The following is a 14,113-nucleotide window of genomic DNA, read 5'->3' as shown; positions in this document are numbered from 1 at the left end:
TAGCATGCAAATTTTTTTAAACTTTTGAGTATTTAGACTGTCCTGAAGTCAGATAGTCAAATTTAGGAGATGTTGAGCTAATGTGTATGGGACAGTGCTATTATTACAGTTTATTTTGTAATTAGTAATGTAATACTTTCTTTGGAACATATGAATTACTCCTATCAAGTATTTTTATCCGTTTAATGTTTTCAGACCCATCTTTCTCTTCCTTACTACTTATTTACAGTGAAGCATTGATATGTTTCACTTTCAAGTGATAGGTAGACATTTCTTGTGGACTTCTTAATGTTGTTTAAATGTGTAGAAACATAATTTAGTGAAGGTTTATGATTATCAAAAGGCTAATTTATACTGAGTTCTGTAACTGAGAAAATTCTAGCATCAAGTTAATGATTCGTTAATATTGATTTTTTGTTTGCATTGTGATTGTGGTGCTGAATGACTAAGGTTCTTTTAAGGTCAGCATATTATCATCTGCCCTGTATTGCTAAATTCTGTACCTCTTTTCTCTAAGACTACTAGGAAGCATAGTTTATTTAGCACATCCTAATACCACTTGGCCTTTTTGGTGTGGTCTCGTCACTCACATGTTAAGTCAGTCTCTCTACTTACCCTTGGTGCTGAGGTGATTGTCAAACCCTGATCCAAACTGAGATGCTGAGATGATGCAGCAGAGTGAGACTGGTGTTTACCAGGTTATCCAGAACACGTGTCCAGAAGGTTTATGTTACTATTTACTTGGGATGAAAATACAACTTAAAAAAAAACTATTGCAGACTCTCGACAGTACTGTATTTGAGGTGCCCAGGGATCCCCAGGTTTTAGTCACAGAAATGCTGACAGAGGTGCTGTGAAAACAAAAGCTCAGAAAGCTCTTGGTGAAGCGGAAAGTGTTGTTGGACAAGAGTGGGCTGGAATCTTGGCCCTGCCACTTGTTAGGAGATTGTTTTACTGTCCCTCTGAGGCTCAGTTTCCTTAAATTTAAAGCGAGATAGTAAGTAGCTTGCAGGTTCTCATGAGGTCCATAATATATTAAGTCTTAATGATGCCTGGCATATGGCCTGGCTAACTTATGAAAGTAATTGTTATTACTTATTTCACTGGTTTTCAGATGTACATTTCTTCACTTTGGGACGCATCATATAAATAAAATTGAAAGTTTTTCCTTATTTAGTATAAGATAATGTTGCATTTTGGATTTATTGAAATAGAGAATGTACAGAAGAGTTTTATAAAGTAGTTGTAATCAGTGCTGTTTTTCTGACATTTTTCCTGCATTTACTTCTTTTAATATCTTTTGGGAACTGTCCATATTTGCAGTTATAACTTGCCACTCCTTGTTAACAAACTGAAAACCTGAGAGAGCCATTTTCCTCACTGTTATGTAAAGTATTATGATTTAGTGTGCCTGGGAATATTACGATTCAGATTTTATGCTATAAAAATACTAATTTAGTCACCAGCTACCTCGCTTGCTATGTGGTAGGTATACAAAGACCTTTAGAAGCTCAAGGTCTTATGGCGTTTATTTTGTTCATAAATAAAAACTTTGGGTAGAAAGACTCTTTAAAGAAGAGGGAGTAATTAAAACTGCCTGATTTAAATCCCCTAGACTACTAGGTCTTAAAAATTGACCTGTTTTGCTAGGCATACCTAAAGAATTAGTAGTCAAGTTAAAACGGGGCTAGGTGCAGGCCATTGATATAAATGCATGTGGAAGAAAATGGGTACCAAAGGCTCATGTTAGAGAGGACATTTTGCTGGCAGAATAAACAGGCCTCCGACTGGCATTTGTTATCTTCTAAACTAATGCCCTAAGTGAGATGAAATGGCGCAGAATAGAAAATAACAATCTGTACTTCTTATTCTTAGTTATCTAAGGTTAGAAGCATATCTTTTAATAGAAATGTCAAGACAGCTTGACTTAACGTTTAATTCTTTGGCAGTATTCTTTTGTTTGATTTGTTTAATTTTGGTAAAAGGCAATACATTGTCATAGTTTAAAACTCTGTATATATTTTATGTGTACACATATATATGCATACATATGTAAAAACAGAACGAACAAACATTGAAAAATTTTCTCTTTCCTCCCTCTCCCCACCTCAAGTAACTCCGGTTCGTGTGTGTGTGTGTGTGTGTGTGTGTGTGTGTGTGTGTGTGTGTGTGTGTGTGTGTGTGTGTGTGTGTGTGTGTGTGTGTGTGTGTGTGTGCGTGTGTGTGTGTGGTTCGGGGTGTGTGTGTGTGTGCGCGCTCTATGCTTACACAGATATTGGAAGATATTTTTACTGTCCTTTTTTTGTTTTTTACACAGAGTAGCTTACTAAAATACTGTACTTTTTTTCCACTTAATATTTTATTTGAGAGATCTTTCCTTGTCAATTCATAGGGAACTTTATTATATACTAAATTAATATATAATTTTTTTTGTTGGCTACTTTCCATTTTTATTATTTCATTGTCTGAATTTTTACCCCCTTTGCTTGTATTTTTCGGTAAAATTGTCAAATCATAAAGAGCACAAATCACGGTGCTCAGTAGTTTTTGATTTGACAGATGCACAGTCAGTCAGTCAGTTCAGTTGCTCAGCCGAGTCCGACTCTTTGCGACCCTGTGGACTGCAGCACGTCAGGCCTCCCTGTCCATCACTACAGTATTATCAAGATAAAGAAGGTTTCATTCAGTCACCCAGGAAGTTCTTCGTTCTCTTTCCCTCTAGAGGCAACTACTGTTGGAATTTTTTGCGCTTTAAGTTTGTTTTGTCCCTTCTCGAACTTTATGTAAATGGAATCATTCAGAATCTAGTCTTTCATGTTCAGCTTCTCTGAGTCAAATATTTCTGAGATTCATTCATGTTGTATCAGTAATTCGTCTTTTTCCAGATGTTTTGCTTTGAAGATCTTTTCCCTCGGGCTTCCCATGTGGCTCCAACGGTAAAGAACCTGCTTGCCAATGCAGGAGACTTAAGAGATGAGAGTTCCCCTGGGTTGGGAAGATTTCCTGGAGGAGGGCATGGCAATCCACTCCAGTATTCTTGCCTAGAAAATCCCATGGACAGAGGAGCCTGGCAGGCTGCAGTCCATGGGGTCACAAAAGAGTCGGACATGACTTAGTGACTAAACAACAACATACCATAGGATCTGTGGATAACTTCTCATTACATGCCATCCTTTTTAAAATACATGATGATGAAAACTGATGGAGTCCTCTTGGGAGGTCTTGAACTACATGTCTCCATACACAAAGACTGGAAGGAAGGAGAAAATTGTCCTAAGTTTGGTCTGGTTTTTTTTAGTGATGTAAATTGAAAGCCATTTCTGGGAAGAAATTAGCATTTCTAGAAAAATTTAGGCAATTTTCTAACCTCTTCTAAACAACCAGGCACTTACCACCCACCCCCTGACTCTCAGGCACTGTTTTGCTCTCTTTGTTAAATATTCTGTGTGTACTTGAAGCAGATTCTATAAATGTCAGTTAGATGGTGGTTGATAGTACTGTACAGCTCTTACTATGATATATAGATTTTTTTTTTATAGTCTGACTGTCCTAAGAGTTCGTGAGATAACTCTGATGACTGATTTGTTCATTTCTTTCTTTAGATCTATCGGTTTTTACTTCGTGTATTTTGAACTTTATTTTTAAATGCATACAGGTCTTCTGATGAATTGGCCCTCTCAATGAAATATGTATATTTATCTCTGGTAGTATTTTTAGACATGAGTCTTACTATTTCTGGTACTATGCTTTATTAAACTCACTGCTTATATGAACTATATTTCCACTCTTGTATTTTCAGCCCATCTATATATTATATTTAAAGTACACCCTTTTTGGTAGACATTTTGCATACTGTATTCATTCTGACAAGTCTTTCTTAATTGGAGTATATGGTGTATTTATGTATAATGTTAACGCTGATAGGGTTGGACCTACTCTTTGTTTTACTCTTTACACTTTGTTTTCAGTTATCATCTGTTATTTGTTCTTTCTTTCCTTTGGACTTATTTTTTAGTATTTCATTTTATTAATAGTTTTCTACATACTCTTTAGTTATAGCTCTTGGCTGTTTGAGGAGGGGGTTGCTTTCCCAGTGATAGTCTGTGTTTTTAGTTTTGCAATAGTGTAGTGATTCTAAAACGCCTGCTGTTTCTTCTGCTGCCGTTGTCATTTAAATTACACTCGAATACTTTTAGTTATAGGTTTTTTCTGTAGTTGGTCATCATCTTTCTGTAGAAATGAAAAGCTGAAATGAATACTATCTTTTTATATTTACTTACATACCTATACTTTTTAGTTCTTTAAAAATTTCCCCCGTGATTTAACTTACATCTGTTATTTCTCTTTATCCTGAATTTTCTTGATTATGGTTTTAGGTTGAGGGGTTTTTTCCCCTTGGTGCTCTTTAAAGCTGCTGTTCCATTACCTGCAGGCTTCTGTTGTTTCTAATGAGAAATTGTTGTTATGCCTCTCTGCATATGAATTGTTGTGGTTTGGTTGCTGTCAAAGCTGCGTGTCATTGGTTAAAGGTGATAAAAAGCAAATTTTATTCAGTAACTATTACCATCAGGGTGGTAAGATGTGAGCCCAATTCCAATTTGCACAGAAGTGACTGGAATAATGAGTAGCACGGGGGTCAAGAGTGGGGTCTGCAACAGAGTCAGGGAAGTGAAAAATTATATACAGCAAGTGGGCGAGAGGTTTGGTTAGTGTCACTGATTGAGGCCATCTGTGTTTGCCGAAAGGCATTTATCAGAAGTTAGGCTTCTGCCTTTCCTTAGAGGGCAGACTGGGAGGCAGATAGAGGCCCTTTTTTCCTGATGATCAGTTACATTTCAAAGGAATGGTTTTCAGGTCCTCCCCTCCTGAGTTGTAGGAGTCATATATACATTTCAAAGAGACAGGAAGGATTTACAATTGTAAGCTTTTTAAAATAGATGCTCCTCAGGAAAAGGAGGCCAGAAGACTATGTATCAGTATTGGCTGGGACAAATGGTAAATTCTTTTGGCAGTCTTGAGCATTTCCAGGCAGGAACTCCAGAGGGTCTGTGTCACACCACAGACGAGGCCTTAGGTTTCTAGAAGCCATGTTAGAGTTTGGTCAAGTCTTCTACTGCAAAGGTTTGGGTGGATTCCTTTCTGGAAAGAGTTTTCATACTTCTCACGAGCTTAAAGATTTTCTTTTCAACGTTTGTTTTTAGCAGTTTGACAGTGATATGCCCTAGTGTGTTTTTGGTTGTTTCATGGGTGTTATTTTTAAACTGCTTATTATTCACTGAGTTTCTGGGAAGTATAAGTTTAGTTTTTCACTGAAGTTGAAGAGTTTCAGCTATTATTATTGCAAATATTTTTGTCTGTTCTTAATTGCCCTCTTTTGGGGACTCCATGTGCCACTGAAACTTTTATTTTGTTATTCAGTCTTTTATTTCAGTTCTAATTAGATAACGTCTTTGATCCATCTTTAAATTCACTGACTCTTATGTCTTCTCCCACCATCAGGTTAATTTTTAATTTCTGATTTTGTAGTTTTCAGTTATAGAGTTTTCATTTGTTTTTATAGTTTCCCTGAGATTCCTATTGGTTCATTAAGTCCATGAACATGCTCATAGTAAGTAGTTACTTCAAGATTTTTGTCTGTTAATTCATTTTAATGGTCTGTTTCTAACAGCTGTTTTTTCTTTTAACCAGGGGGTAACAGTTTCTTATCTCTTCACCTGTTTAGTATTTTGTGATTTTTGTATTGGCTATTTGGGACAAAATATCATAGAGACTAAATTCTCTTATCTTTCTCTGAAGAATGTTGATTTTTGTTCTTACAAACAGTTTTGGGTCACCTGAAAGTGCAAACTGCTTCTGAGCAAAGGAGTAGCTGAAATCTGAGCTTAGTTCTTTCAGACTTTCAAGTGCTGGTTTTGAACAGGCCTCCACAGCCTCTCCCACAGGGACAGTTTAGGGTCTGGCCAGAATTCACACTCCTGTTTTGATGTGTTTTTTTTTTTTTTTTCTTCCCCTTTGTGGTTTCTTTCCTTCATTATGGGATTTCCCTCTTCTTTTTCCAGCCTTTCCGATAACCCCAAATCCACCCTCTGATTCTGCAGGTCGTTAAAACTGCCGTTTTTTCGCTTAAGGTCTAGTTCCCCTGGGTAGCTTCCACTGAGGGTCGCCTTACAGAGCCGCGCAAATGCATCTCACCTGGTCCTGCTGCACCCCCTATAGAGGTTGGCTTTCCTTCAGTTTCTGTCTGCTTTGTGTCTCTCCACTGTTACCAAATAGTTGATTTTATTTTGTTTTCAAATAGTTAATTTTAATATATTTTGTTTAAAGGCTATCATTTTTATCCAAAGGAAGGTTTGCCGGATTGAGGCTGCCCTACTGGCAGGACCTCTATTCTGTTTTGTATTCCTTTATTAATTTCATACAGTTGCCACTATTGAAGATTATAATGTGTTTCAGGATCTAGTAGAGGCAGTTGCTTCTTCGTGGGAGTTTTCTTGGTCATTCTTGTAATTTTTTTTTATATATGTTGAGTAATTTTGTTTGAGTCTTAAAAATTTTTTTTAATCTTTGTTGAGAGTTCATCAAATATGTAAATTTGGCAGAACTGATATTGCTATGATGTTAGCTTGCTATTTAGGAAGATGTATGTTTTTCTCTTTGGTTGATTTTTGTGTTCTTTAAGTAATAATTAAAACGTTTATTTTTGTAGTTTTGACACATTTATAATTACATTTATCCTAGATATTTTGTATATTTTGATATAGATTGATTCTTTAAGAAAATTTTCATATATAAATGAGGAAAAATTTTACTTGATAGAAGCAAATTTATTATTTTTAAATAAACCTTCCAGTTTGCATGAGAGAGATTGCAATGGTCAATAGAACTGAGGCTTAAATACCCTGTGATGGCAGTGGAAAAGTAGCTGAGTTGAGTTGGGAGGTAGTTCTGTCTGCCTCTAGATTGATTGCATGCTTTTAACAGCTACTGTTTATTGCTCTCTCATATATTTCAGGGCTTGAATAAAACACAGCTTAAGCTCTTCATGCCCTGTTACATTTCTGCTTCTCATGTCAGTTCCAGAGTTTCTTGAATGAAATATTTTTTAGCCTCATAAGAGCAGAATAGCCACATTATGTACTCTTCTCAGTCATTTAAAGATCTTTTGGCTGTTTTTAAAGAGAGAAGAGGAAGATGTATACTGTTCCTTCGGAGGTTTGAATTCAGATTCATGAAACTCCAGAACTGGGTTGGTTTTATTGTTTTAAACCACTTGGTGCTATATGTTTCCAGTAGATAGTTGATAAATATCTTAAAGAACCATTCATGTTATGGTTTTTTAGTCAGTACACCTTTGGGAGAAAAGAAAAGGTCTGAATTAGCCTCCAGTTTGGCCTTTTCTGACTTGTAGTCTGAGAAGTGGAAGTTAGACTTCTGAAGCCTAAAAAAACCAAGAGAATCAGTAAAATGTCTCAACAAGGTGCTCCAAAGTGTCTGAAAATGCATTTTGCAAAGCCATCCTGCATTACACTTACGCTAGCCTCCAATGCAGCTCAGTGACCCTGCGGGAGACTGGACGAGTTGCCCAGCCTCAGGAAGGCAGCGCTTTTCACCAGTGCCCTTTGAAATGCTGAGTGAGTGAGCCGGTTAGCAAAGGATGCTCAAAAGTTGTTTTGAGATGTTTCTTTCTCTTCCTTTAAGTTTTGATCATTTCATAACATGTAAGAAGTTGGAATGGAGTTTCAGAAATTGTCTTTTGACCCTCATTTTTAAAAAAGTATAACCTGCTATCTTTGGCAAGGCCCCTTTGGCAGAGAGTAGTTCGATTCCAGACTGTTTATTAAGCTCTTCTTTTCTCCTCTTAGAATTCTCATTCAGAGGAAGTGGTGGCAGGGAAAATAGGCGGACTTACATCTGGGCTGTCCTTATTCTGGAAAGAAATGTGGAAGAAAAATTATGATTTTTGAATTTTCAAATCAGACTTTTTCAAAAAATCTTTCTGGTGTATGTCTTTCAGGTGAATTGATGAAGAAAAACTAGATACAGCAACTTTGCATAGTCATAGTATCTTTTACAAATTTTGTGCTTTCACATATCTTTAATCCTTGTAGCAGTTTCTTAAAAATTTTCAGGTAGTGTGCTATGCTAGGATGACTTCAAAATCCATTTCCTTGTCCTTTGTAGTAATAAGAGCAATAATAATTTTCAGTAAAACTGAATATGTATGTATCTTAAACAAATAAGCTGGAAATTTTAACTGGATATATGTCTGTTTTAATTGAAATTTTGTCTATGTTAAAAATACCAGTTGATATCCATTTTTAGATTTTTTTTTTTAAAACTGGATTATAAAATGAAGCACTGTTAGTAAGACTTAATGGCATAGGATCCTTTGTTGTGAGTAGAGGAAATTGGAAAAGGCACAGTTATGATTTCATTAAGCTAGAGAGCATTGGTGTTCACATTTTAAAAACATAATCATAACTTATCTGGAGTCACATGTTCCATTTTATTGGCTTCCTTCATATAGAAAATATAGAAATCAGCACTAAATGCCGGTGAAAAAGTGAAGTGGCATATATTTTCTGGGTGAAGGAAGTGTTCTGCACATTCTCCATGTTTTGCATCATGGTAATTTGAATAACCATGCTTCCATGTTCACGTCAACTTTTTGTTTTTCAATTTATGCACAGCACTTGCTCTGAAATTTGGGGACTGAGTACACCAAATACGATAGATCAGTGGGATACAACAGGCCTTTACAGCTTCTCTGAACAAACCAGGTGAATATTCTGCCCTCTATGGAATCCTAGAGATCTTGTGGGAGGGAGGGTGTTTTGGAAGACCTAAAGTGGGTTGCTTAGTATAATTTTGCCTAGGATGTTTCCTTAATGTAAAATAAGGCATGGCATTTAAGATAACTGCTTGCCAGTATTAAAAATATATTAAATGTTTCCGCTGACGTGTTGATCAATGAAATTCTAGTTTTAAATCTTTAAATTACTGCATCCCCTAAAGAATAGGAGCTTCGATAACTATATTCTCATTTTAGTGTGAGGGTAGATTATAATCTGTTGTTGGCCTAATTTTTCAGTAGATACATAACCAGTTTTTGCTAAATTTCTTGCTGTCATCTAAATCTCATCTTTATACTAATAAGTACATGGTTATTTACTGAACCCCTTATGTCACAAATAATGCTAGGCTGACTCGTTTTGGTTATTTATTTTTTTTTAATCACCTTATTCTCTTTTTGAGCATATTGGTATTTGTCCATTTCATCGCATCATTTTCATCACCATCTGCATTTATGTGTGAGCTATAGAAAATATACCTCAGTACTCAAAACAGTCACAACTGGGTAATGAGTTATGTTAGTTTTAGTAAGTTACTTTTACATCATTGTTGGTATTTGCCATTCTTCACACTAGTTCCTTTTTTGATAATTCAGTCACCTACAGAAGTAATGCCCTTAAGCCTCCCTAAGTAAGAGTTTGAGTCACTAAAGATAGATGTTGATAACATTTTTCACGTGTAGCTGTATGAGACTTTACAAAAAAAAAAAACAACAAAACATTTTTTCCCCAAACGGCTACCTGTTCATTGATTGACATTTGAGTCATTTATGTAGCATGTTTATAAGAAAAATACCCTAGTGCTGCTGCTTACCTTTATATCAGATCCATTAGATAGTACATTTTTCTTCCTTGTATTCACTAAAACTAACTAAATGTCTGTCATTCCTTTCTTTATGCTCTTAATGTACTAGTTTAGCCCAATTGAGTATGTTTATTGTTTTTAAAAGTTCCCATCTTTCTTTTCCCCTTGCTTCCCAACAGGTCTCTAGATGGTCGTCTTCAGGTGTCCCATCGAAAAGGACTGCCTCATGTAATATATTGCCGATTATGGCGCTGGCCTGATCTTCACAGTCATCATGAACTCAAAGCAATTGAAAACTGCGAATATGCTTTTAATCTTAAAAAGGATGAAGTATGTGTAAACCCTTACCACTACCAGAGAGTTGAGACACCAGGTAGGAAAATTAGATTTTTTCCCCTTGTTTTGGTTAAATGCTTGAATTTAAGTATATTAGGTACTCTTACACCTAATTGACCCAGGGAAACTTTGGCATAAAACTCTTTAATAGTGAAAAGTGAAAGTGTTAGTTGCTCAGTTGTGCCTGACTCTTTGCTTCCCCATGGACTGTAGCCCACCAAGCTCCTCTGTTGGTGGAATTCTCCAGGCAAGAATACTGGAGTGGATTGCCATTCCCTTTTCTTCCTGACCCAGGGATCAAACCCAGGTCCCCCGCATTGCAGGTGGATTCTTTACCATCTGAGCCACCAGGGGAGCATAAAGCTCTAATAAGTTGCCTTGAATTCAGTAAATTTTTTGGCGGTAATTAAAAATACTAAGAAAATGTTGATATATGTTATGGAAAAATATAGCTTAGAGGGAAAGATACGTTAGTTTCTTGAAATAACATTTCACATCAAAGTGCATATCTAGGAAATTCTAATCCTATAGATACACAATCTGATTGGAACTGAATAAGTCTCATTACCTGTCTGCTGCATTAACTGTTTTAAGTCATTTCGCTCTTTGGTTTTTTGATGTACTTTAATGATATCATTTGTAACTAAGCAGTTTAGTAAAACTCACAGCAGGACTTCCAGTCAGTTTACTTACTCAATTTACTTAGTACTTGAAACTTAATAGAATGCTGCTATGTTTAGGGGAAAAAAGCTTGATTTTACAAATCTTACTGCAACGTTTTCAATGAGGATTTATGAACTTCTGCGGAGTCCCTTGCACTGCAAGGAGATCCAACCAGTCCATCCTAAAGGAGATCAGTCCTGGGTGTTCATTGGAAGGACTGATGCTGAAGCTGAAACTCCAATACTTTGGCCACCTCATGCGAAGAGTTGACTCGTTGGAAAAGACCCTGATGCTGGGAGGGATTGGGGGCAGGAGGAGAAGGGGACGACAGAGGATGAGATGGCTGGATGGCATCACCGACTCGATGGGCATGAGTTTGAGTAAACTCCGGGAGTTTGTGATGGACAGGGAGGCCTGGCATGCTGCGATTCATGGGGTTGCAAAGAGTCGGAGATGACTGAGCGACTGAACTGACTGACTGACTGATGGTCATATAATATGATCAGGATCACTCTTTCCCCAAAAGTACAAGATAAATCAGAACTTGGAGATTTAGATTGTGGACTTCGTGGTAAATTAAAATCATAATCAGGTTTGTCAGTTTCTCAATAGCTGAATAATACCAAATAAGTCAATCCTAAACTTCAGAAATTAATCGGGCTAATTCTTTTCTGTGTGTGAAGACTTTTGATAAAAGGGCTGCTCCCATCTGCTCTGCCGTTAACTGGGTTTCTTCCGCTCTTTCAGTTTTGCCCCCGGTGTTGGTGCCCCGGCACACAGAGATCTTAACAGAGCTGCCCCCTCTGGACGACTACACCCACTCCATTCCAGAAAACACTAACTTCCCAGCAGGAATCGAGCCGCAGAGTAATTATATCCCAGGTATTTTTGCCTTCTGAGTCTCCTAAACTGTGACATAGATACAGATTTTGTTCATAAACATTCATCTATTAATAAATAAGTTATGGTTTGGCTTTTTAAAAATTTTAGTTCTACAGACATAGCAACATGTATGTTGTACTGAAAAATCAGGAAACTTCTATTTTAGTTCTTTTTCATCTGGGACTCAGTAATGCTGAAAAATAAATGAACCACATAATTCTCAAATTCTGCTCTATAACATTATGTGTCCAGTACAAACTAAAGGGATAAGCATGAGCATATAGCTGTATGTTGGATTTTTTAGTGTTTTAACTTTTTTCTCCGTGTGCAGTATTAATCTATTCCACTTTTATGTTTTATTTATACCACTGAAAATGTGTAAGGAACTTCGAGTTTCAGCTATAGTAAAAAAAAAATTGCCTTAATGTGTCTCATCATGGAAATAATGCTTGTTCTTTGGAGGTAATTTTGAAAACATAAGGTAAAAGAAGACTTTTTAAAAACAGCTATTTTTAAGGTTAAAAAGTGTTTTCTGACTATCTTAATGCCTTTTTCTTTTACTACTATTTATTCCAAAAGGAGATTTAAAGAATAAAAGCTGCTTTTATTGGGAAACATAAACATTTTGAGGAGTTAGTACAGGGCAAAGAGTTTATTGTGGAAAATGGGGGCTAGGACAAGGGGAAGCAGGGTGAACACTAGGCATTTTGTAGGGAGAGGAATTTGACTGGAAGTAGTTACATGTGAGTAGTGTGTTGGATTGAGGGAGTCCTTAAGTCTGAAGTGGGAATCAGTATAATTCAGCAATCCTTAGGAAACTGAGGTGTAAGCATTCGCTCTTGTAAGATACCTACCCAGTGATTATGTAGAAGGATGTTAATCAAAATGTTTGATTTTTACCTGTGGATATATTTGGGCTGATTTTCCATCATCTTTGTTTAGATTTGGGTCTTTTACAAAGTGGAAAATCACATCTGGATTATACTTAACCTGCTTTTCTGGACAGTGGGTCTTTACCCAGCTCCAACTGACAGCAAAACCTTGGTGTTCACTTTTTATTCCACTGTGAAAGAAATTGTAACATTTCCTCCAAGACACTAGTATTATACCTTTGTTGTTTACTATTTTATGTATAAATAATAATGGAGAAAAATGAAAAAGAATAGCATATTTATCAGTTCAGTATTTTTTCCTATTTACACCTTTGAGACATGGGTGGTTAAACTGGCAAAGCTTAGCTCTTCTTAAATTTATTTGATTTAACTTTTAAAATAGCATATAAATGTATATATTCTTATTTTTATATTCTTTGTTGTTCACGTATTACTATGAAGGAGTTTATTTTCTTCTCATATTAAAAATTTGGGGGACTGACATTTAAAATGAAAAGTTTGATACTTAAGTTAAAACTTAAAATTAACTTATTGAAGAGAGATTGTCAACAAGAGTTCATGGAGGAGACCTTTAACCTGCATCACCTACACTTCTTTTTCTTGCTTGGAATTATGATTGGTAAAATTGTATAAATTTTTTATTTTACATGAAGCTTAGATATTCAAGTACTGTCTGAATATAAACATTTTGTTCATAAACCATTTTGGAAATGACACATTAGAATCTTATGTATTTTCAGAAAGTAATTGACCTCGGTTTTGTGTAGCAGTCTCATTTGAATTTAATTTTCTACCTCAAGCATTCAGGACTTAACTGTTTAGAAATCACTCAAGCAATCCACTATTTAGGTAGAATTCAGGCTAGACCGTTCCTGAACTATATTACCATATTTTGCCCTATAGAACCTAGCGTAGTTTGTCAGCCTGTATTACTTCGTAATTCAGAATCTTGTGTGCCTATGTTGTGTGTCTAAGTACCCATTTACGATGGCCATTGGTTAAAAAAATTTTTTTTGGTTACTAATTTATTTTAAACATACTGATTAAGAACTGAGGCATCTTTGAAGTTATATTTTTGGCTCTTGCCCCAGAAAATATACAAATGAGAACGAGCCAGATATGTAAATAATAGCTAAGAAAATATGCACAGAGAGCTCAATTGTATTACAAGTGGGTTTTAAGGATTCACCTGTAAGGTTTGGATCGGAACCTGAATCATAAGCCCTCAGTATCCAATACTGCTTTTTATAGTGATGTTATGTAACATTCATATGTTATTTGGAGTGATTTGTTGGTTATCTTTGGTAGCTGGGAGAAAAGGCATTGAGATTAAATTGAAGCTGTACTTGAATTTGTTCTAAACTTTTGTAGAAACGCCACCTCCTGGATATATCAGTGAAGATGGAGAAACAAGTGATCAACAGTTGAACCAAAGTATGGATACAGGTAAAAAATATTTTCAAAATTACTCAGTAGTTAAATACACAATTTTGTCGTGTTTGAAATTCACTAAAATTATTACTAACCCTTATGTTTAGAAAAGTTGGGATACCTATCAAAAAAATGAAATCTTTTATTTTGATTTAATCATATTTGAGCAATCAGAGAGAGGACCCTCTTTGTCAGTGAAAGATTAACACGTACTACTCTGCAGAATAATTGTTAGGATTTTCTCTTATTAG

General features: G+C 35.9%; 1 protein-coding gene across 2 annotated transcripts in view; it reads left to right on the top strand.

Annotated features, from left to right (window-relative positions):
- The window catches only part of SMAD2 (SMAD family member 2), an 80,087-nt gene that overhangs the window by 47,326 nt on the left and 18,648 nt on the right, over positions 1–14,113 (top strand). For both annotated transcript variants that reach the window (XM_043444515.1, XM_043444514.1), the window contains exons 3-6: positions 8,691–8,780; positions 9,837–10,030; positions 11,404–11,538; positions 13,803–13,877. In XM_043444515.1, the coding sequence (XP_043300450.1) occupies positions 8,691–8,780; positions 9,837–10,030; positions 11,404–11,538; positions 13,803–13,877 (494 nt within the window). The remainder of the gene's footprint in view (positions 1–8,690; positions 8,781–9,836; positions 10,031–11,403; positions 11,539–13,802; positions 13,878–14,113) is intronic.

This window comes from Cervus canadensis, chromosome 23, assembly GCF_019320065.1.
Source record: "Cervus canadensis isolate Bull #8, Minnesota chromosome 23, ASM1932006v1, whole genome shotgun sequence".
In the NCBI taxonomy this organism is placed as follows: Eukaryota; Metazoa; Chordata; class Mammalia; order Artiodactyla; family Cervidae; genus Cervus; species Cervus canadensis.
Note: the sequence above shows the minus strand (reverse complement) of the source record. Positions and strands in the feature narration are given on the sequence as shown.